At 37.4% G+C, this 20,850-nt stretch overlaps 1 protein-coding gene across 1 annotated transcript; it reads left to right on the forward strand.

Moving 5' to 3' along the window:
- Positions 1-5,346: 5,346 nt before the first annotated feature.
- On the forward strand, positions 5,347-20,286 carry AMBN (ameloblastin). Its single transcript, XM_063663287.1, has 13 exons — positions 5,347-5,462; positions 6,412-6,480; positions 10,095-10,145; positions 11,449-11,496; positions 12,629-12,739; positions 14,507-14,743; positions 15,814-15,852; positions 15,988-16,026; positions 16,162-16,200; positions 16,450-16,509; positions 16,606-16,650; positions 17,075-17,119; positions 19,372-20,286. The coding sequence occupies exons 1-13, from the start codon at positions 5,448-5,450 to the stop codon at positions 19,915-19,917; spliced, it is 1,344 nt and encodes a 447-aa protein (XP_063519357.1). The 5' UTR covers positions 5,347-5,447; the 3' UTR covers positions 19,918-20,286.
- The last annotated feature ends 564 nt before the right edge of the window (positions 20,287-20,850 follow it).

Genomic DNA, 20,850 nt, shown 5'->3' on the forward strand with positions numbered 1-20,850 from the left:
ACTGAAGCTTAATGCGTGATACTCCATCTGATTCTTTGCTTGGAACACTTAATACCTACCCTTTCTCCCAGTAATTGAGAACTACTGTTCTGCAGCATTCTTATTTTGGAGATTAATTCATGTGGGTTTATGTCTCCTGATATTATATGTGCTTTTTAATTAAGTTATTATTGATTTGTTGTACGCTTCATTAACAATCTCTGTGTTCCTCTCTTCCTTATATAAATATCTGATAAATTCTCTACAGACAGGTGTATGTGGTATGCTCCTTTGCCTCTGCCAGTGATTGATTGGTGCATGTCATCTGCCAGGGGGTAACTAATTCATGTTGACATAGTACCTAAAAGCAATAACTCAGAGCCAGATACCTGAGTCTGAATTCTACTTCTAACACTTACTGACTGTGTCACTTCAGGCAATTTACTTTGCCTCTTTATAGTTTTGTTGTATTATGTATAGAACAGGGAAGAATCACCTTTTCCTAAAGTTCTTGTGAGGATTAAATAAATTAATATATGGAAAACAGTCAAATAATCACCTGTCCACAGTAAGTACTATCCAAATACTAGCTATTAATACTATGACGCACATCGAACACCAAATGAAGCAAGTTAGAGGAATGGCTGGCTTCTACCTCACAGGAATGTTAGACATGAAAGCCATATCCAAAAAATTAGAAGACCACATACAAAGTAAATGTTAAAGATCTTTAATGAGCAAGCTGTCATAATGAAGTGATGAATGACACGTAGTTGGAATTTGGAGAAGGGAAAAATCACAGTGTATTGGAAAGTAGGGGAAGGAGTCACAGAAGAGGTCAAATTTGACTGGGACTTTGCGAAACAAGTTGTAAAGAGACAAGAAAAAAGTCTAGACAAAACCCTCATGTTCATTACAGCATTATTTACAAAAGCCAAGATATGGAAATGACCCAAATGTCCACCGACAGATAAATGGATAAAGAAAATGGAAAATATACGTACAATGGAATATTATTCAGCCTTAAAAAGAAGAAATTCCTGCCATTTGTGACAACGTGGATGAACCTAGAAGACATTATGCCAGGTGAAATAAGCCAGTCACAAAAGGACAGACACTGCATGATTCCACTTATATGAGGTATCTAAAATAGCCAGACTCACAGAAGCAAAGAATAGTGGTTGCCAGAGGCTGCGGGGAGGGAGAAATGGAGAATTGTTCTTCAATGAGTATAAAATTTCTGTTATGCAAGATGCATAAGTTCTAGAGATCTGCTGTACAACAATATGCCCATAGTTAACAATACTATATTGTGCACTTAAAAATCTGTTAAGAGGACAGATTTCTTGTTCAATGTTCTTACTACTTAATAAAAAAGCACACATACAAAAGAACACAAGGAAATTTTTGGAGGTAACGCATATGTTTATTACCTTAGTTGTAATGCTGATATCAAGGTTATATGCATATGTCTAAACTCATCAAGATATATACATTAAATATGTGCAATTATTGTGTATCAATTATACCTCAATAAAGCTGAGAAAATATTTTAATATGAAGCAGATTTTTAGCCTTCATATTTCATTTCCACAAGAATGATAATAACTCATGATCACTGAACATTTCTTGGCTACCAGCTAGTGTGCTAAGCACCTTATATTTTGTATTTAAATTAAATTAATGCTGACCTATGGTAGACCACATTTCATAGATAAAAATATTATATGAGCTTGGGCACAGTGGCTCATGCCTGTAATCCCAGAACATTGGGAGGCCAAGGTTGGTGGATCACCTGAGGTCACAAGTTCGTGACCAGCCAGGCCAACATGGTGAAACCTTGTCTCTACTAAAAATACAAAAAATTAGCTGGGCATGGTGGTGGATGCCTGTAATCTCAGCTACTCGAGAGCCTGAGACAGGAGACTCACTTGAACACAGGAGGTGAAGATTGCAGTGAGCCAAGACTCCATCTCTCTCTCTCTCTTTCTCTCTCTCTCTCTCTCTATATATATATAAAATATATGTGTATATATATAAAACACATGTATATAAAATATACTATATATACATATATAAAATAGATATACATATATACACATATATACATATATAACATATACATATATACATATATACACATATATATACATATATACACACATATATAAAATATATATATAAAAAATATATATGTGTGTATATATATATAAAATATATGTATATATATAAAGTGAAAACATGGAGGCCAGGTGCAGTGGCTCATGCCTGTAATCCCAACACTTTGGGAGGCCAAGGTGGGCAGATCGCTTGAGGCTAGGAGTTACAGACCAGCCTGCCCAACATGGTGAAACCGTGTCTCTACTAAAAATACAAAAATTATCTGGGTGTGGCAGCGAGTGCCCCTAGTCCCAGCTACTCGGGAGGCTGAGGTATGAGAATTGCAGGAACCTGGGAAGCGGAGGTTGCAGTGAGCCAAGATCGTGCCACTGCATTCCAGCCTGGATGACAGAGTGAGACTCTGTCTCAAAAAAATTAAAAAAAAAAATACTACATGAAGATTATATAGTGGCTCACTCAATGTCATATGACCAGTGAGTATTACAGAGGGGATTTAAACAGCTGTGCTCTCAACCACTTTACTAACATATTCTGCCAGATATTGTTGCTCTAAATTTTTCATTGTAACTTTTTCTATGGCCTATGTCTCTTCATGTGTCTCACATGTTTTGTCACTTTGAGTTTTTTTTATTTTGCTGTACTTTGGACACAAGTATTTTCTTATAACTGACTCTCTGATTCTTCTTCATACAGGTATGGTCTTGGCCAACATAACATGGTTTCCATCACCTATGGTAATTTCCTTAATATCTATAATCACTGTCAGAAACTCATTCATACATCCATACTAATTTCCAGATTTCCTTGTAATAGAAAAATTTTTTGTAGGATATATTAGTATTACATTTACCAACTTTCCCAGTAACATACACCCCATAAAATCTGACAAAAAACTGTTTATTAGCTGAAAAAATGAAACCAACTCCAATTGATTACAATCATTATTACAATATGAATGCACACTGTCTCATGCAAAGCGGGAAACAAGATTGGAAAGAGGAACTGAAATGTTCAATTGACTGTCTAGTTACAGAGGGTGAACTTTATGACAGCCTTAGAGATCCTTACATAGTTTCTGAGTGGGGCAGTGAAATGCCAAAACCAGTATTTTAGGAAGATAAGTCTAGTGTTGGTGTGCAGGATACTGGAGGAGAAATAAACTACCAGATAAACATCCGGAAGTCAATAAGCCAGAATGGAGTGTGACATTTAAAAAAGGAAGAAGCAACAGTGCGTATGATATACTGGATATTTGGCTCAAAAGCAAAGCGGAACATAAGAATCCTACCAAAACATCGTTATTAGTGTGTCACGATCACGCTTATAAATTTTACAAGACACACACACACTATTTGCCAGTTTTGTAGCCAACTAGGAAGCTCATTCCTATGGATTCAGCATCAACTTCCACAGAGAAAATGTCCTCCATCAGGTCCCTCCTCTACCTCCTTGGAGCTTATGAACCTAGCTGCCAGCACTCCTCCTCCTCCAGCACACACACACACACAAACACACACACAGTGTTCTTGTGGTCTCGTATTTCGTGTAGTTTCTCCTACCAAAAGGACAATCAACTCATTCATTCAGCACCCAATAAATGGCAGCTGCTTTATCTTCACCATCTCACCAAACCTTAAGACAAGCTCAGGCTGGGCGTGGTGGCTCACGCCTGTAATCCCAGCACTTTGGGAGGCCAACGCAGGCGGATGACCTGAGGTCAGTAGTTTCAGACCAACCTGGCCAACATGGGGAAACCCTGTCTCTACTAAAAATACCAAAAAGTTAGCCGGGCATGGTGGCACAGGCCTGTAATCGTAGCTGCTCAGGAGGCTGAGGCAGTAGAGTCGCATGAATCCAGGAGGCAGAGGTTGTAGTGAGCTGAGATCACACCACTGCACTCCAGCCTGGGCAACATAGCAAGACTCTGTCTCAAAAAAAAAAAAAAAAAAAAAAGACAAGCTTGTGGTCATTAATTATTATCCTTACATAACAGAAGAAACTGGGGCTCAAAAGAGATTAAGGGACTGCATCAAGCACCAGAGAGAGCATGGAAAAATAATACTTTTCATTTCAATAACATTTTGCTGTTTGCAAAACACATTCACATTGTTCATTTCTTTGCATCCTAAAGATAATTCTGGTATCAGTGGAACACAGAGGTTTTCAGGAGCAGCTTCTAAGATAACATTATTTGAAGCTGTTAGGCCTACGTTTGGGTATGGATACAGCTTTCTCTCAAAATACCAGCTTCCTCAATGTTCCCTGTAATTGACAAGATCCCTACTTCCCTAAAAAGTGTACTGACTCATCCCTTCTTCAGAACTAATCTTAAATGCTTATCCCTACCATATCTGAAATCACAACTTTGGAAAGACAAGGATGGGCAGAGAAGTAACGAAAGCAGCTAATATTCAATCCACATCCAAGATATTATCTGTTCACGGAGAAAAACCAATCTGTGTTGACGTTAACCTTTTAAGTGATCGAAATATGTCTTATTAACCTGGCTTGATACTAATGCCTGGAAATGTGTCTATCTGAAGAGTGAACTGACACTTGTGCCCATTGATTTGGTTCATAGAGAATGTTCTGATTTACATCCCCGTCCCCACAGATTTTTTTTAAAATGCACCAAACATTTACCTGAAGTAAACCTGATTCTTGCAGAGGGTCCAACTGTAGTTTCTTACAAAAGCTTGGCTAGCTCTAATCAATTATCTCCAGATATGAAAATATCTAGGAAATTCAAGGAAGAAATCACACACATTAATTGTCCATCTAACATTTTAGTGTTTTCTTTTAGACTCTGTGTGTGCTGGGGGGAAGGACAGTAGTTACTTTTACTACAACAAACAGGAGGGTGAAAACCTGAAGAATGCTAGCATTGGGTCACTAGCTTTATCTGCAGTTAAAACCAGCACAAAACAGATAATGGCTTGTTTTGCACCCATTTTACATATATTTTCCCCTGCTCACCAAAATAATTGTCTTCAGAGCCTATGTCCATTATTCCTTTACTGCCTTCCCTGCTATCAAGTTCTCTGAATAAGTACAGGGGCTGCAGTACAATTAAAAATAATGAGACCCTACTGGGCCAATGTCCCTGCACGCAATAAAAGGGTGTGGACTAATTGCAGGAGCAGAGATTCCCGCCCCCAACTCCCCCCCGCCACCCCCTGCCATTTTGCTTCACTTTGATTGGTGGATTGGCACTTTAAATAAAGGTTTCTAATCTTCCCTGAATGAGAAGTACAGAGCAAGTCCCACGCACAGTCCTGAAAAAAATTTTAATCTTCTTTTCTTAGAACTATCTTGGTTGGCATCATCAGGCCCTGAGAGAACAGTGCATGTCAGCATCTAAGGTAAAATGGGATTTTATGATTTCCTGTAACTTCTTTTTTTCCTATCTCCAGACAGCTTTTATAAAGAGGATTTATCTTCATTTGTCACCAGTAGCTGAATTATTGCTTGTTGTAATCCATTAGCATGTCCCAGAGATGACATGCCTAACACCCATTCAACTAAAAAAAAAAAAAAAGACTTTTATCTATAGACTGTATTTTTTTTTACTATTTTTGATTATAGTGCCTAATTTTTTTTAATATTAGAAGATGAGTAAATTTCTTGGCTATTCAGATCTCTATTCATGTAAGAATAAAGAGCTTTTTGAATTTATAGAATAAATTTTAAAACATAATTCATTTTAGGAAGAGGAAAGCTAAATTTGAGACATATTTTCCACTAACATCAAAGGAAATTAAGATAGCCAATTTACTCTCATTTGAAAAGATAAGTTTTGGCATGGTTACGTAGATTACCTAAATATGCAATGATGTACCCTCTATTCCTGCAAATAAAGGTTTGTTATAAAATGACTGTTAGTTGCATTACATTTCACATGCATTTCAAAATGTGTCCCAAAGGGTAGGCAAAGTATAAACTTCTGTGAATAATACCTTATAGACCAATATTTTACTTAGTGGGAAGGATTTTTAAATTCATAATTCACTTTATGAAATGAAATATAGCACTTAAAGAATATCGATGGAGGTTGCTTCTACATATTTATTTAGGCTGTAGATCCATTTAAAACGTGCCTAGATATTTTTTAATTGCTTGTTAATTTATTTCAGAAACTACTACATACAAATCAGTTGTTTAGTAACATTTAGTTTTTGTTTTTGTTCTTCTAACCTTTATCCCGGTTGTTTTTGGAAGAGCAGAGACTCAGGCTCATTTTCAAAAATTGTCTTTTAACCATTCTGAATAAAAATTCATCTGATTTAATTCTCCAACTTAATTATGTTTTAGATTCCACTTTTCAAAATGAAGGACCTGATACTGATCCTATGCCTCCTGGAAATGAGTTTTGCAGTGCCGGTAAGTCAGTCTTTAGAGTGTGTCCCAGAAGAGGTTTTTGATTGTCGAACTCCAAACAACACTGAAGGGATATGGACTGAGAGTCCACGCATAGACTCACTTGATTTAATCCAGTGATGTAGTCCTATTGAGTCAAAAGCCATAGTTGCTCAGATGTCAGTCTTGCAATCCAAAAGTGGTAAGTGATAGCCGGGTGCGGTGGCTCACGCCTGTAATCCCAGCACTTTGGGAGGCTGAGGCAGGCGGATCACCTGAGGTGAGGAGCTCGAGACCAGACTAGCCAACATGGCAAAACCCCATCTCTACTAAAAATACAAAAATTAGCCTGGCATGGTGGTGGGCACCTGTAATCCCAGCTACTCGGGAGGCTGAGGCAGGAGAATTGCTTGAACCCACGAGGCGGAGGTTGCAGTAAGCTGAGATTGCGCCACTACACTCCAGCCTGGGTGACAGAGTGAGACTCCATCAAAAAAAAAAAAAAAAAAAAAAAAAAAGCAGTAAGTGAAGTATGATATTTCTACTAAAAAGTTATTTAAAATAGTCCCAAGACAATTTCTAGATTTTATTCCACTCATTCAAAGTTAAAAGACTTAGATAGTCTCCACAATGCATGGCGAAATTTTATTATCAACTTATTGCTATCATTATAAAGTTGAAATGGAAAGAGGAAATTTCTCTGAAAAAAAAATACATTTTCTTCATTTCAAAAAGAACCATCTCTAAATTTCTATGGTTACAAAACTCAGCTAGATAATTCCATTTAAAGCTAGTAATTAACTAGCAAATTTACCTTGTAAACATGAAATTGTGTGACTGAGAGCTGAAGTTTCATAAATCAAAACATATCATAGTGATGGGGCTAATTGTTTATTGCAGTCCCACACCTGATCCATTCTAGTATATATTGAAATGATCTCATACAAACACAACCTTTTGAACACTGAACTACTCCAGCCAACAGCATGCAATTCTGTTATCACAAAAACTTTATTTGGCTGCTATATGCATTTAGCAAATATATTGAGCAGCTGCCATGCATCCAGTAAATAAGACATGGAAAAATGAAAGTAAATAAGACATGATCTCTTGTCTCCAGGAGCTCATAGTTGGCCTCAAATGAACTTTAGAATATTTTAATTCCTTGAAAGAAAAGGTTAGCTACTTGGTTTTCTTAAAGTGTTTTAGAGAAAGAGAATGGAAATGGAGAAAGAGGTTGAAAACTGATTATAATGATGAAAACCTTAATTCCACAAATAAAAATAGCCTCTGTTCCATCACACAAGATGAATTTTAAATGAAAGAAAAATTGAGGGTGCCACCCTAGCTTACCTTTGTATAATACTGACATTGGGATCAGCCTCAGTCATTCACCATCAGTCTAACACATTGGCGTTTTTTGAACCTATAATGATCCACACCTGAATCAATTGGGTCTACTCTGAGGAACAGACCAATTGCTTATTATTGCCACCTGATTGCCTGTCAAATCAGATGTTCTTCTCCTATTAATTCTGCATGGGAAATGTATCCCCTATCTGTATACATTCGTGTAAATATTCTTTAAGTCATGACTTAGAGCAGGTGGAAAGCAAAGTACACTTTGTTCTGTGGTTCAATCCAGGATGTGTTATTTATGCACTGGCAAATAGTGGGGAAGAAGGTCCTGCTCTCACAATTCCCCCAAATTCTCAACAAGCTAACCACCACATACACACATACATGCACAATCACTCTTCCTGTCTACACAGCTAACCTCTTTCCTATCCAGAGTATTTGCTACACATTTATAATGCCTTTCCCTCTGTTCTTTTTTTTTTTTTTTTTTTTTAACAGTCTGGCTCTGTTGCCCAGGCTGGAGTGCAATGCTGAGATCTCAGCTCACTGCCACCTCCTCCTTCTGGGTTCAAGCGATTCTCCTGCCTCAGCCTCCCAAGTAGCTGGGATTACAGGCACGTGTCACCACACCCAGCTAATTTTTGTATTTTTGTAGAGACGGGGTTTCACCATGTTGGCCAGGCTGGTCTCAAATTCCTGACCTCATGATCTGCCTACCTCGGCCTCCCAAAGTTCGGGATTAGTCATGAGTCACCATGCCTGGCCCTTTCCTTCTATTCTTGTCCAAAACTGAATTATTTAAAGAAATTCTCACCATGACCCAGAAGGTGGGATTTTACTTACATGAAAAAGGTGGTGAGTGAAAAAGTAGGGGATGTAATTCTTTAACTTCTTACTCATAAAGGAAAAATAATACCGATATATTTGGTAAACATTCCCTAAATCCTTGTGGTATAACTGAAGGAAAGACGGCATTACAACCCCTTGGTCTTAGAAAGTGAGAATATCCAAAGAACCAGAGACTCTCAAAATCCAATTTACTCTAATTCCTACTCTTCCATTCTCCGTGTTTTCTACCGGTATTTGTGTAAAGTAATAAGGATTGGTTTCGAAAGAAAAATATCTTTAACAAAAAAACAAAAAACGAAAGGAAAAGGCTAGGCATGGTGGCTCATGCCTAACATCCTGGCACTTTGGGAGGCCAAGGCAGGAGGATTACTTGAGCTCAGGAATTCAAGACAAGCCTGGGTGACATAGTGAGACCCCCATCTCTATTTTTTTAAAAAGGAAGCCAGATGCAGTGGCTCACATCTGTAATCCCAGCACTTTGGGAGGCCAAGGTGGGTGGATCACTTGAGCTCAGGAGTTCAAGACCAGCCTGGCCAACATGGTGAAACTCCGTCTCTACCAAAAATACAAAAATTAGCTGGGCTTGGTGGTGCGCACCTGTAATCCCAGCTACTTGGGAGGAGAATCACTTGAACCCAGCAGGCAGAGGTTGCAGTGAGCCGAGATCATGGTACTGCACTCCAGCCTGGGTGACACAGTGAAACTTAGTCTCAAAAAAACAAAAAAGGAAAATATCTTACATTTTAAAAAGCTAATTGTATAGATAAGTATATTTTTGAACAACTTTTAAGTGAACACATTAAGTATAATAGTATTTTGTGCTAGAATGCTTTTTATTTAAGGAAAAAAAAACCTTTGATATGATCCCAAAGTATAGCAGGTTTACACATAAAATAATCTTTCACTAAAAATGATAGGGAATTTGCTGAAGCCCTTTGAATGGGAATCCAGTTAGATTTTTCATATGATTTTTCTGAATGTCATTATCCCATGCCATGTCTCGTAAACCAAAATCATGTAGATTTGTCGAAAGCACATGAAAATTCAGCTTGAGTTTGTCCCCTTTACTTTTTTCTGTGGTAATTTTTTAAGAATATAAAGTACTAGTAGTTTTCTATTTTGTTGCTTTATTCTACTTCTCCTTGTGTGTAACTTTAAATCATATTTTGCTTTTAAAGCAACGAAGTATTAAGATGCAGACAAAGGATAGATGATGCAGGTGGGAGCAAAATTATCAAATACTATGTTGATTCTCCCAAATAACGTATGCTCTTCTTCATTCTGCCCAAGCACTCAAGTCATTTGCATAATAAACCAAAATGGTGGCCTCTCAGGTAGCCCTTATGTACTGGAGCAATATCCTATGCCCAATGGGCATTGAAGGAAGTTTTGTACCAATAAGACTCAAAATTATTCTTATTTTCATTCAGTTCTTTCCTCAGCAATCTGGAACACCGGGTATGGCTAGTTTGAGCCTTGAGGTACGTATTGTCAGAATTTTTAACATATTAACTTTACATTGGTTATATTTGTGATACAGGAGAAATATAATGGTGTGTTTCTCAGTTTTCCTAGCCGGCAGTTTGTGGCTGTTATCCTAAGGAGTGCTAGAAAAGTTATGACATTTACTAGAGCTTTGTCTTGTAATTCTACTGCAATTTTAAACTCTCAGGTGTTTTAAGTTTTAGAACATTGTTTCTATGCAAACCAAAGCAATATTAGTACTTAATGCCTTATATATAATATGCACATTAATAAAATTACTACATTAATTAAAATACATTGCTCTGTACTCACAGTTTATTTTTAATCCTGCTCCTTATACTATCTGACATGATAAAGTTCTCATGAAAAAAATGTACCTGTACAAAATTTAATTTTTTGTAAGTCTGGTAAATAGCATTAACATTGTACTATGATACTTCCTGCATAAGTTGTACAGTGTATTTGTCTTATTGCAGTTCTCATGTAATATATATTCTGTTTAGAAAACTCCAGCAAAACAGAAATTTTGGTCATGTCAATGAAAAATATTGACAGTTATATATAGAAAGATATTTATAAGATTATAAATTTTTCACAAGGTCTTGTGAAATTTCCGTGCGTCATGGTAAGCTGGGGGCAGTCAATACCTATTTGAGCTAGATGCTTACTTCACATGGAAGCTAATTTCGCTGAGGGTTTTTTTGGTCACTTTTTAGCTTAAGTTCAATTGAAAGCATTCTAAATCTCTTCCCATGAAAAAAGTGAAATTGACATTCTGTTGAAATGGTGGCATTCTCGATAATCTATCCAGATACTTAACATTTCTTTCAATAGTTTTTATTTTTAATATTTTGAAAGATTTATTGTATGGGAAAGAGGTAGAAGTTTTATTTGTTTGTCTTGTTTGTTTGTTTCAAATTCCTCTTCTGGCTGAACTTGTAAAGGGCAAAGTAAATTAAACGAGGAGAAAAGAGTCAATGAAGCAAAGTCCTCACAATTACATTTATATTTCAATGGAATGAGCTATTTTCTCATGTTTCAATGTAACCTCCATTTAAATAATACTTTTTCTCCTTTAATTAATGATAAAAGCAACTGCATTATTTTAATAGCAATAATAATAACAATGGCAGAACCAAATTTAATATTTCCACCTTTCGGTGATGATTTGTGTCTACTTTCATTTTATTAAATTGATTCACACCAAACTTTGTGTTGATAATGTCAAACATCACGAGAAATCAGTTGTGTCAAACACAGCATATGCGATAAACAGTAACCCACTTTTTTTCTTGATAGACAATGAGACAGTTGGGAAGTCTGCAGAGATTAAACACACTTTCTCAGGTAATCATATTTCTTCTTGCAAGTATTCATGGTGGTGGTAGTGTAAATATTAGCAGCAGCATTATAATTCATCAAATTTCTTTATGAAGAGACAATATACTAAAGATTGGAAGAACCAAGAAGTAAATGAGAGCCTAAAACAAAATAAGATACAGTGACAGGGAAAAACAAAAACAATATTGAATTTTATTTAGTTAAGAAAAGAATCTTTTCCTGCATTATTAATTTTATTATATGGCACAAAACACAAGTGCTTAAAAAGCTAAATCTCAAACAAGTTTATGCAAATATTGCAGACTAGCTCAAAATGAAATTTAAGTTCATTGAAAGGAAGAGTTCACCTATCCATTTGATTTACTTATTTTATTTTTATTTATTTATTTATTTATTTAGACAGAGTGTCACTCTGTTGCCCACGCTGAAGTGCAATGGCATGATCTCGGCTCACTGCAACCTCCATCTCCTGGGTTCAAGCAATTCTCCTGTCTCAGCCTCCCAAGTAGCTGGGATTACAGGCATCTGCCACCACGCCAGGCTAATTTTTGTATTTTTTACAAGAGTCGGGGTTTTGCCATGTTTCTAGGCTGATCTCGAACTCCTGACCTCAGGTGATCCACCCACCTTGGCCTCCCAAAGTGCTGGGAGTAGAGGCGTGAGCCACCACATCCTGCCATACCTATCCATTTTAAATTAACCAACATCACTTTTGCTTTTGCTATATTTATGCTATCTGTTGATTTTTTAGAAAATGAAAACCAGACCAGGAGCAGTGGCTCACGCCTGTAATTCCAACATTTTGGGAGGCCAAGGTGGGCGGATCATGAGGTCAAGAGATCAAGACCATCCTGGCCAACATGGTGAAACCCTGTCTCTACTAAAAATACAGAAATTAGCTGGGCATGGTGGTGCGTGCCTGTAGACCCAGCTACTCAGGAGGCTCAGGCACGAGAATCGCTTGAACCCGGGAGGTGGAGGATGCAATGAGCTGAGATCACGCCACTGCACTCCAGCCTGGAGACAGAGCAAGATTCCATCTCAAAAAAAAAAGAAAAAGGAAAAAGAAAACCAAATATAACCAATGTTATATTTAACATTTAAATATAAGCATGTCTTTTTTTATCCATGTCTTTAGTATTCTAGATATGGCTTTGGAAAATCATTTAATTCTTTGTGGATGCACGGTCTCCTCCCACCACATTCCTCTCTTCCATGGATGAGGCCAAGAGAACATGAAACTCAACAGGTGAGTGAATAGCAACAATATGTTTGAAACCTCAAGCTTTAAAACTTCTTCTTACTTGCCTTCTTTAAGTTATGATATATTAGAAACAGCCAAGTCCTAGCATTAACAAAAAATTATTCTCATGCCAAATAAATCAAAGCCTATAACTGCTTTTAGCGCTTAAGAAATATTTTTAAATTTAAAACTATTTGCATATTTATTTAAAATAGGAAGATACAGACTCCAAAATATGAGACCTATATTAAAGATATCAGTAAACAATCCTCAAAAATCAAAGCAGGCTACATCCTGGACAATTTTCATTTGAATCAAGATTTCCTAAATAATTACTTAAAGGCTAATTTCAAATGATGACAATAATCCTGGTTAAAATACCATAGCCAGGTGCGATGGCTGACGCCTGTAATCCCAGCACTTTGGGAGGCCAAGGTGAGTGGATCACTTGAGGTCAGGAGTTCGAGACCAGCCTGGCCAACGTGGTGAAACCCCGTCTCTACTAAAAATACAAAAATTAGCCGGGCATGGTGGCAGGCACCTGTAATCTCAGCTACTCTCAGGAGGCTGAGGCAGGAGAATCGCTTGAACCCGGGAGGCAGAGGCTGCAGTGAGCCGAGATTGTGCCACTGTACTCCAGCCTGGGCAATAGAGTGAGACTCTGTCTCAAAAAAAATTAAGAAATTAAAAAAAAATCATGAACCCTGCAGAAGTCAATAAATATATCAATCTGTTAACCATTATTGATTAGGTGCCTAATAAATACATAAACCAAATTGTGGTTTGGTAGTAAAAGTGAAGACGTTTCAGAATGGCTCCAAGGATTGTGAAATTTCATATCTTATCTGATTCAAATAGGACAAGACAACATATTTCAAAGTGCTGAATTGTGAGATGTGAGTAATGAATACTGCGTGAGCTCAGAGAGGGGTGATGGCTGGAGAGGCAAAGCAGAGCCCCAAATTGTTGTGAGACTTCCTTGCTGGTCTGAGGAGTTTGCAATCAATCTACAAACAATAGGGAGCCATTCACCACAAGTAATTTCTAGAAGAAGCAACAAAACATGGTGATTTTAACAGGGAATTTTTTCGTTTAATATATGGACTCAGAACCAAGATTTAACAGGGAATTTTAGTTTCAGGCAGTCTTCCACAGCAGGAGCATTACCACGAGGTCACATTCAGTAGGACAATAAATTATGTTAATTGTGACTGTTTCTTCACTTAATTGTTTCCAAAGTGGACTCCATGATGCAAGAATTTGATTGGCATTTTAATTAATTACCCTTTATCCTTTCATTAGCTCGAAAAATATATTAGGCACTCACCATGGGCCAGGCACTTGTTAGGAGCTATGTTATGTACAGGGGCTATAAAGAAAAACAAAACATATCATTCTCTCTCCGTTGACTGGGAGACAAAGATTTATAACAAATAATTATCATCCAGTGAGAAAGTGGTAAAATAAAGATACAGATACATACAGACAGCTATGGGAACTTAGAGAAGGACATGACTCATCCTACCAGGAGGTTCATGTAGCTTCACCTTCATGAGCAATGGTGGTCCCAAAGGAGGTAGGGGAGGCACACACAAGACCTCCCCAAACAACATTAACTCTAACTGGTGCTTGCTATGTAAACTCAACTTCAAGACAAGTCTCCTAGCCTCCCTTCCAGATAGAAAGTGCCCCAAGGCCCTTTGTTTAGAAATTCTAGGCACCGTTGTGTAATGAGCCATCCCTTCCTAACACTCTTTTCAAATTTCTCTGCAGTATGAATATTCTTTGCCTGTGCATCCCCCACCTCTCCCATCACAGCCATCCTTGAAGCCTCAACAGCCAGGACTGAAACCTTTCCTCCAGTCTGCTGCTGCAACCACCAACCAGGCCACAGCACTGAAAGAAGCACTTCAGCCTCCAATTCACCTGGGACAGCTGCCCTTGCAGGAAGGAGAACTGCCTCTGGTTCAGCAGCAGGTGGCACCATCAGATAAGCCACTAAAGCCTGAGGTACTTCCTTTCTCTTGAAGTCAGGATCAGAATCACCAGCTAACCTAATAGAAGAAAACGAATTTGCAGGGCACTTTTAAATAATCGTAGCCTTCAGGCATAATACATGATATAAACATATTCTTAATCAGTCTTCCACATCTGAGATTTATTTTTTGAGTAAAACGTAAATATCCATTCCTATCTTTTGCCATCAGAGACAGGGCATGGATTCTAAAAGATCCTGTGCCTATAAAACTGGGTTTCTTAGTTGCAAAAGATGAAAACTCCCATAGGAAATAGAATAAAACCCCAGAGAAGTCCAGGTTTCCTATCACTGGTCTTTTTTGGTGTTGGAAAGACTGAGAAAAGTGATTGATCCCTCAGCATAACATGTAGGATTTTGCATTATTATCTCTCTGACAGAGATACAATAGACAGAGTTTGCAATCAATCTACAAACAATAGGGAGGCATTCACCACAAGTAATTTCTTGTAATAATGTATTATTATTACAATACGCAAAAGTATCTTGTAATAATGTAGAGAAAAGTGTAATGGATTAAAAAAAAAGGAAGGTACCAAGTAACCAGTATGTTGTAGGCATGTATCATTTCCCCATATCACCCTGCCTACAATCCTATAAAAATACATATTATCAGCCTTTTTAAAGAAAGGAAGACAGATTTTGAGAAGTTACAAAATTTGCCCAGGAGTACACAAAAATTAAGTGGCAGAGCCAGGGTTCAAACCAACCAGGTATGTTTCAGTTCCAAAATTCATTACTTTCTAATCTGCAAGAGATAGGAAAGCCGTGATAGATGTGCCTCATCCCCCTGCAGGTACATTTGAGTAATGTTAGTAAAAGACCATTGCGAACTTTTGGGTCATACCTCCCAAAACACTAAAAGAAAGTAAAATAATGAAACTCATTTTAATTGTTTTATTGTAATTGTAAACAAGATAAGGATGTGATCAGTTCACTTTGTCTATTTTTTTATTTTTAATGTCACTTTGTCTATTTTTTATTTTACTGTTGTCTATTTTGTTTATTTTTTGACCGATAATTTTAATATTTATCTGTGATATAGCTCCCAGGAGTAGATTTTGCTGATCCACAAGGTCCATCAGTAAGTACAGATCTCAATGAGACACTTTCTGTATTTTATTTTTTAATTTTTATTTGTTCACTTTTTTATTTTTATTTGTATTTAACTATTTTGTTCATTTTTTACTGATAATTTTAATATTTATCTATAATATAGCTCCCAGGAATGGATTTTCCTGATCCACAAGGTCCATCAGTAAGTACAGATCTCAGTGAGATGCTTCTATTTTTTATTTTTATTTTTATTTGTTCACTTTGTCTATCTTTTATTTGCATTTATTTATTTTGCTCATTTTTTGACTGATAATTTTAATATTTATCTGTAATATAGCTCCCAGGATTGGATTTTGCTGATCCACAAGGTTCAACAGTAAGTACAGATCTCAATGAGACACTTTCTTGCAAAAACTGTCTCTATATTTCAAACAATAAGAGCAAATTTTTTCATTGTCCCATTTATCCATGAATATGAAGTATAATGGGTTCCTTTGTTTTCTTACATATTAAATACTTATTTTCTATACTAATCCATCTGCAAATGTGTTTCATATACCTCAAAAATTACTGTTATGGGGATATGCCTGTGAGAATTACTTATTCTGTTTTCCACCATTTAAAGATTTTCCAAATAGCCCGTTTGATTTCTCACGGACCAATGCCACAAAATAAACAATCTCCAGTAAGTTTTTTTTAATACCACATCTCTGTTTGCAATTTACTTAAAAGTTTTTCCATTGGAAAATGCATTTTGTGATAATGATTGTATTTTATTTAGCTTTATCCAGGAATGTTGTACGTGCCTTTTGGAGCAAACCAATTGGTAAGTCCATATTCCATAAAAAGTATTGTTTTTAATTAAATTTTATCTTAAGAGCTAAAATTCAAAAATCTAGGTCTCACACAAGAGATTCCAAATAAACATTCTCTGAACATTTACATTAGTACTGAAATATTAAGGAGGCAAACTTCCTATTTGGATAATCTTGGCCAGACACACACACACACACACACACACACACATATGCACACACAGGCACACAAGGGTATTAAAGAAAAAATAAATTTTAGATCTGAATTATACGATTTGACTACATTTATTCCATAATGACTCACCTCTCCACTTTGCCTCTGTACACAGCATTAATATTAAGGTTTAAGTGAAAATTAAATAACTTTTAACTTTGTCGTGAGTAGATAAGAAGGTAGCTGGTTCGTAATCTGATGCAATATTTCTTTTTGAACAGAATGCCCCTGCCAGACTTGGCATCATGAGTTCAGAAGAAGTGGCAGTGAGTAATGTCTTCTAACTCTTCTTAAAATAGTGGCCAGTGAAGAACAGTCACTTATGACTGGCTGTAAGAGACGTCTGCCATGAATGTAGCCAAATGGGCATGGGACTCAGATTTTTCCACTCCAAAAACTAAGCTTAATTCTGAAGCAATATCCAAAGATTTCATCATGTTTCCTATGTAATCTTTCATTTCTGGGTGATGACTATTCTTGAGCATAGTTTTGCCCCATTGCTTGTAGATGAACAGAGGAGAAACCTCCCCTTGAAAGACCGTCATTGAACTATAAACACTTCAAACCAAAAAGATACATGTGGTTCATACAGAGTTCTTGTTCTTTCTGGGACCATTTAACTCCTCAAAACATCAAATTCAATAGCATTACAAGTAATTCAGATCTCAAAATTGAAAGATCAAAAAGCAAAAGAAAACCAAGTTTAAAATGTGATTATTATAAATGTCAATGTGCATTGTCAATGAGCATATACTCTTATTATGTTATTATCCATGCAAGTTTAAGATTTGCGATCAATAAAGTCATACAACTTGACTTTTTCCCTAAGAAAATTTTTGTCTGTTACATCTGTTAGAGCACAAGGCAAGACAAAACAAAAGCTATATTGAATTAACAAATCACTGTCAACTATAGATCCTATCAAGTTAACAAACACACACACATATTATCTGTGAAAGAAAAATTACATCTCAGTATTTTTGTGTGCCTTCCATGTGCCACACACATAGGAAAATACTAAAAACAAGGTAAGATTCTTGTTTTTGGCTGGGCGCAGTGGCTCATGCCTATAATCCCAGCACTTTGGGAGGTCGAGGCGGGTGGATCACCTGAGATCAGGAGTTTGAGACCAGCCTGGCCAACATGGTAAAACCCCATCTCCACTAAAAATACAAAAATCAGCCGGGTTTAGTGGCGCGAGCCCGTAGTCGCAGCTACTCAGGAGGCTGAGGCAGGAAAGTCACTCGAATCTGGGAGGCAGAGGTTTCAACTAGCCGAGATCACACCACTGCACTCCAGCCTGGGCAACAGAGCAAGACCCTGCCTTAAAAGAAAAAAAAACAAGTCTTGTTTTCAAGGAACTTACAGTCTAATGAATGGAAAAGATAGGTACAAGGGTAGATATCTAATGTCAAAATCATGGGGTAAAAGTAATAATAATTTTATTAGAGAGAAAGAGTCAGAGAGGAAGGGCAGTTAGCCCAGTCCAGGGATTCACAGTATCATCCCTGGAGGAGATGATGTGAAAGCCGAGAGAGAATGAAGAGTCAGGAGAAAGGAGAAGGAAAGAGTATTGTATCTATATAGCACCAATACAAGTGGCTGGAAGTTCAAAATTCAAGTAAGTGTTAATTGCCATCATATAATATTAATTATTTCTATTCTGCCTCATTCCCAAAAGATTTTGCAGAGCTTATGAAAAACACACAATAAATATAACAAAAAAGTGAAGGTAGGATTTAAAATGAGTCATAATTTCAAGAAAATCAGAATACAGATATGCAAGTCACACAGTCCTGCTCAATTGCTACAAACAGCCTAAGATTTTGGATCCCATATTTCTGGCAGCAAAGGTAGAAAAAGAAACATGGTCAGTTCTGGTATTCTATTTGTCCACAAGAAGAAAATATTTTAGTTACTCCAGGGAAGTCAAATTTTTTTCTTAAACTTTGTGGTTTAAAAAAATTAAAGTCTTAGCTGGATGCAGTGTCTCACCCCTGTAATCCCAGCTACTAGGGAGGCTGAGGCAAGAAGATCACTTCAGCCTAGGAGTTCTAGACCAGCAGCCTGGGCCATATAATGAGACCCCTAAAAGAAAAAAAAGTACATGGAACTTCATTTGGGGGACACTGAAAAATGCCATTGACAAGATTCTCCCTCAACAAATGCAGTTATGAATTTCAGTTCTTATTTGTTTTGTGATGGTAGTACTCATTTCAACTGTTTGTTTTCTTAAAATTAAATTCAAACTCACATTTGCCTCAAGTCTTGCTTCTGCCCTGTTATCTCCCTTTTGTGGAGATCATGCCGAGATCCACCCAGATAAGTGCAGAATCCTCTTCATTCTGTTTCAAAGCCAGTTTAGAGAGAAATGAGCTTACACAAAGCTATCAATCAGCCAACTTCCTATTCTCTACCAGTTTTTTAGAGATCCTTGGTGAATGTGACCAGGTATAGTTGCATGGTATAGTCAATAGCATGTGATAATGACATCTTTGACCAATGTTTTTTTTTCCAGGGCGGGAGAGGAGACCCAATGGCCTACGGAGCCATGTTTCCAGGATTTGAAGGCATGAAGCCCGGCTTTGAGGGAATGCCCCACAACCCAGCTATGGGCGGTGACTTCACTCTGGAATTTGACTCCCCAGTGGCTGCCACCAAAGGCCCTGAGAATGAAGAAGGAGGTGCACAAGGCTCCCCTATGCCAGAGGCCAACCCAGACAATCCAGAAAACCCAGCTTTCCTTACAGAGCTAGAACCTGCTCCCCATGCAGGGCTCCTTGCTCTCCCTAAGGATGACATTCCCGGCCTGCCAAGGAGCCCTTCAGGGAAGATGAAGGGACACCCCAGCGTCACCCCAGCAGCTGCTGACCCACTGATGACCCCTGAATTAGCTGATGTTTATAGGACCTACGATGCTGACATGACCACATCCGTGGATTTCCAGGAAGAAGCAACCATGGATACCACGATGGCCCCAAACTCTCTGCAAACATCCATGCCAGGAAACAAAGCCCAGGAGCCCGAGATGATGCATGACGCGTGGCATTTCCAAGAGCCCTGACAGCTCTAAGATATTAGCTACTTTCTGTATGCACAAGCTTCCCAGCTTTGTCCCCACAGTGTACCTTTTTGCTAAAACACTTATTACCCTTCTGCAGCAAAGGCATTAAAAGCGCTAAGCATATATTAATAAATGCAAGTGGCTAGAAATAGTGTAGGTCCCCTTCTTGCTTTCAATATCTTGTTGAAATAAAATGTGTCAATTGTCTCTGTGATTTAGAAACACTATTAATAACATCAGAGCAAGGGTCTAAGGGTCTCAGCATTTGATCATCACTTCTTCTTAGCTGTCTTAAGCATTATAGAATTTCTCTTACTAGCATGACACTATTATATCCAGGAAATGTGGCACTGCTTTTTCCTCTAAGCAAAGGCAAATATCCTCATAATTCTAAGCTAATTCATTTAAACTTTATTAAATGGGGATTGGTGGTAAACTCCTGACTGGTATTACTGGGTTTGGTATAATTGAATTTAAAATTCTCATTTATAGAGTATTTTATTTAATCTAGTATAAAAAATCTAGCCTATTTTAAATAAAGAATTTTTCTCACTGAAATTATCAGGAATTGTATGCTTATTATTATTATAGATTTAAATGGTTCAAGAAAAGCATACTCATCCTCTACCTTTGCTTCTCTTTAATTCATTGTATTCAATTCATTCATTCTTTCATCAGAATTTTACTGAATATTCATGTCCTGGGTGCAGTGCAAGGTATCAGAGATACAGTCCCTTCCTTCAAAGCTTACAATGGACATGACTGACAAGTAGACAATCACCATAACAAAACCCTAGACCAAGCTCAATTACTTTACATATATTATCCCACAACAATACTGTAAAATAGACACACTCAACCCCACAGCACATGTGAAAAGTGCTATGAAAAGGCCAAGCACAGGGTGCCCCTGGAGCCACAGAGAAGAGGGGC

The sequence above is a fragment of the Pongo pygmaeus genome, chromosome 3 (assembly GCF_028885625.2).
Source record: "Pongo pygmaeus isolate AG05252 chromosome 3, NHGRI_mPonPyg2-v2.0_pri, whole genome shotgun sequence".
NCBI lineage: Eukaryota > Metazoa > Chordata > Mammalia > Primates > Hominidae > Pongo > Pongo pygmaeus.

Excerpts from the sequence above, each read along its gene's own strand:
- AMBN (XM_063663287.1), top strand. Across the intron at positions 11,497-12,628 it reads GATTAAACACACTTTCTCAG|TATTCTAGATATGGCTTTGG; the intron begins GTAATCATATTT and ends CCATGTCTTTAG. Across the intron at positions 12,740-14,506 it reads GAGAACATGAAACTCAACAG|TATGAATATTCTTTGCCTGT; the intron begins GTGAGTGAATAG and ends ATTTCTCTGCAG.